The sequence below is a fragment of the Lactuca serriola genome, chromosome 8 (genome assembly GCF_051521515.1).
Source record: "Lactuca serriola cultivar US96UC23 chromosome 8, Lser_US96UC23_V15, whole genome shotgun sequence".
Taxonomy (NCBI): Eukaryota; Viridiplantae; Streptophyta; class Magnoliopsida; order Asterales; family Asteraceae; genus Lactuca; species Lactuca serriola.
In genome coordinates this window covers 224,195,031-224,196,929 of record NC_136415.1, presented here as the reverse complement: position 1 = coordinate 224,196,929, position 1,899 = coordinate 224,195,031, and the positions used below count along the sequence as shown (strand labels likewise).

At 32.4% G+C, this 1,899-nt stretch overlaps 1 protein-coding gene across 1 annotated transcript; it reads right to left on the bottom strand.

Moving 5' to 3' along the window:
* Nucleotides 1-218: 218 nt before the first annotated feature.
* On the bottom strand, nt 219-1,351 carry LOC145067900 (putative ubiquitin-like-specific protease 2B). The gene is made up of 6 exons (XM_079014930.1): nt 1,116-1,351; nt 988-1,043; nt 804-900; nt 641-731; nt 470-520; nt 219-329 (listed from the first exon to the last, which is right to left on the bottom strand). Exons 1-6 carry the CDS (start codon nt 1,349-1,351, stop codon nt 219-221), a joined length of 642 nt encoding a protein of 213 aa, XP_078871056.1.
* Between the last annotated feature and the right edge of the window lie 548 nt (nt 1,352-1,899).

Below are 1,899 nucleotides of genomic sequence, written 5' to 3'. Positions count from 1 at the left end.
AAACTGCATCAACATCCTCTTTTGGATATATAACTTCTTCAAAAGGCTGGTCAAAGCTGCAAGCATCCAATGAAATATAAAATCGAAGAATCGGATAAGGGCAAAACAGTCATATTTATTAATTTAACAAAAGGGCTGTTAAAGTTAACACAAGGATAAAAATTGATATGAAACTTTGCCAAAAGAAATCTTTTTGCACTTACTTGGGAAAATACTTTTTAAAAGGCTTCAGCTTCATCATAAGGTTGTTGTAGGAGATCATACACCAGTCTCTGAATAACCACCCTTTTCAAGGATGCATCAGCAGGTGGAAACCAATCCGTATTTAGCTGAGTCACATATTCACAAACAACAGCTCACTTATATTATTAATTTTTACATAAATGGTCCATGTCCTTACAAAGTGGACACTTTTTATGATTTTAAATGGATTAAAATTAATCGGGGCTTGCTCCAAGAAAAGTTCTACATAATGGAGCAAGAATAAACCATAGTCGAATGAATTCGGCTGCTGTGGTAACTACAAAAACAACACAAAATTCAGATTTTAGAATTTAATACAAATTCACAATTTTGCCCTCGTATATTTTTCCTTTCCATTTCTCAAATAATTTTGAAACATTATTTATCCAGATGATACCTCAAGTGAAATAAAGCGTAGATTATCGAATCTTGACGATATATCTTTAGATGTGTCCTGCTGCCTCCCTTTCCACTCTTCTTTCAGATAGCTAGAATGGCATATTTAAAGGTTTATAATTTAAATATAAAATAAAATGTTTATATAATAAAAAAAATGTTACCTTTGCATAAGACATTTCAAGTCGGTATGACTACCTCTGATAGGATCCATATGCAGAACACATGGCACTTTAATCAACTCAGTTACATCTTCTTCATCTATAAACTAGATTATAACATTAGAAAAAAGGGATAACCATGCCTCATAAAATACTTGAAGATGTCAAAGAGAAATGACAGATATACCCTTGTATTTCGCAACTTCCCTAAGATGACACGTCACAATAAGACTCCAATGATAGCTGTCAAACAACAAAAATAATTGTCAACTGTTCAAATGAAATGTCTAGAAAGCAAACTGTTTTCCAACTTACTTGTAATTTACAGGAATAAAGACAAAGTCTTTCTCAAAAATATTTACTTTTCGTGTCCACTTTCTTACGCGTTGAAAAGATGTTTTCCCTTCAAGGGCATCTAGAGGTTCTTTTTCTGGGTCAGCTAGCTTCCGGAAGAAAAAACTATTGAAAAAATGAAACCTCTGTCTCTCCTCAGGCCTGATTTTGTTCTTCAAGTATCTGTCATCAGTTAGAAAGTTAGAATAAAATTTCATATGTAATGACTTCTAGTCTGATGTACATTTAAGTTTTTATATTTGTAAAATGGATTGCTATGAAAGTAATTCATTCCATCAAATAAGTAAGGTAAACATACTTGACATAAAAGTCAATGATAGTGTCATTGACAAATGTGTCTGGTAGCAGCAAATCAACGTCTCTCTTACTAGTGGAAACAACATCAACATCCCCTTTTGGATATATAACTTCTTCAAAAGGCTGGTCAAAGCTGCAAGCATCCAATGAAATATAAAATCCAAGAATCGGATAAGGGCAAAACAGTCATATTTATTAATTTAACAAAAGGGCTAGTAAAGTTAACACAAGGATCAAAATTCATATGAAACTTTGCCAAAAGAAATCTTTTTGCACTTACTTGGGAAAATACTTTGTAAAAGGTGCTTTGATTTGTCCAAGAACAGTGTCCCTGCAACAATAATCCCATATGAATATACCAAGTTACTTAATTAAGATTCAAATAAATGACTGATCAAGATTGATGATAATTCGAAGGATAAAAACCGAAAATTCAAAGATGTTGCCA

Coding starts and splice junctions, on each gene's coding strand:
- LOC145067900 (XM_079014930.1), bottom strand. CDS start 1,351: ATGAAATTTTATTCTAACTTTCTAACTGATGACAGATACTTGAAGAAC. Junction 732..803: donor TTGAAATGTCTTATGCAAAG/GTAACATTTTTT, acceptor ATGCCATTCTAG/CTATCTGAAAGAAGAGTGGA. Junction 330..469: donor GTTTATTCTTGCTCCATTAT/GTAGAACTTTTC, acceptor TATGTGACTCAG/CTAAATACGGATTGGTTTCC.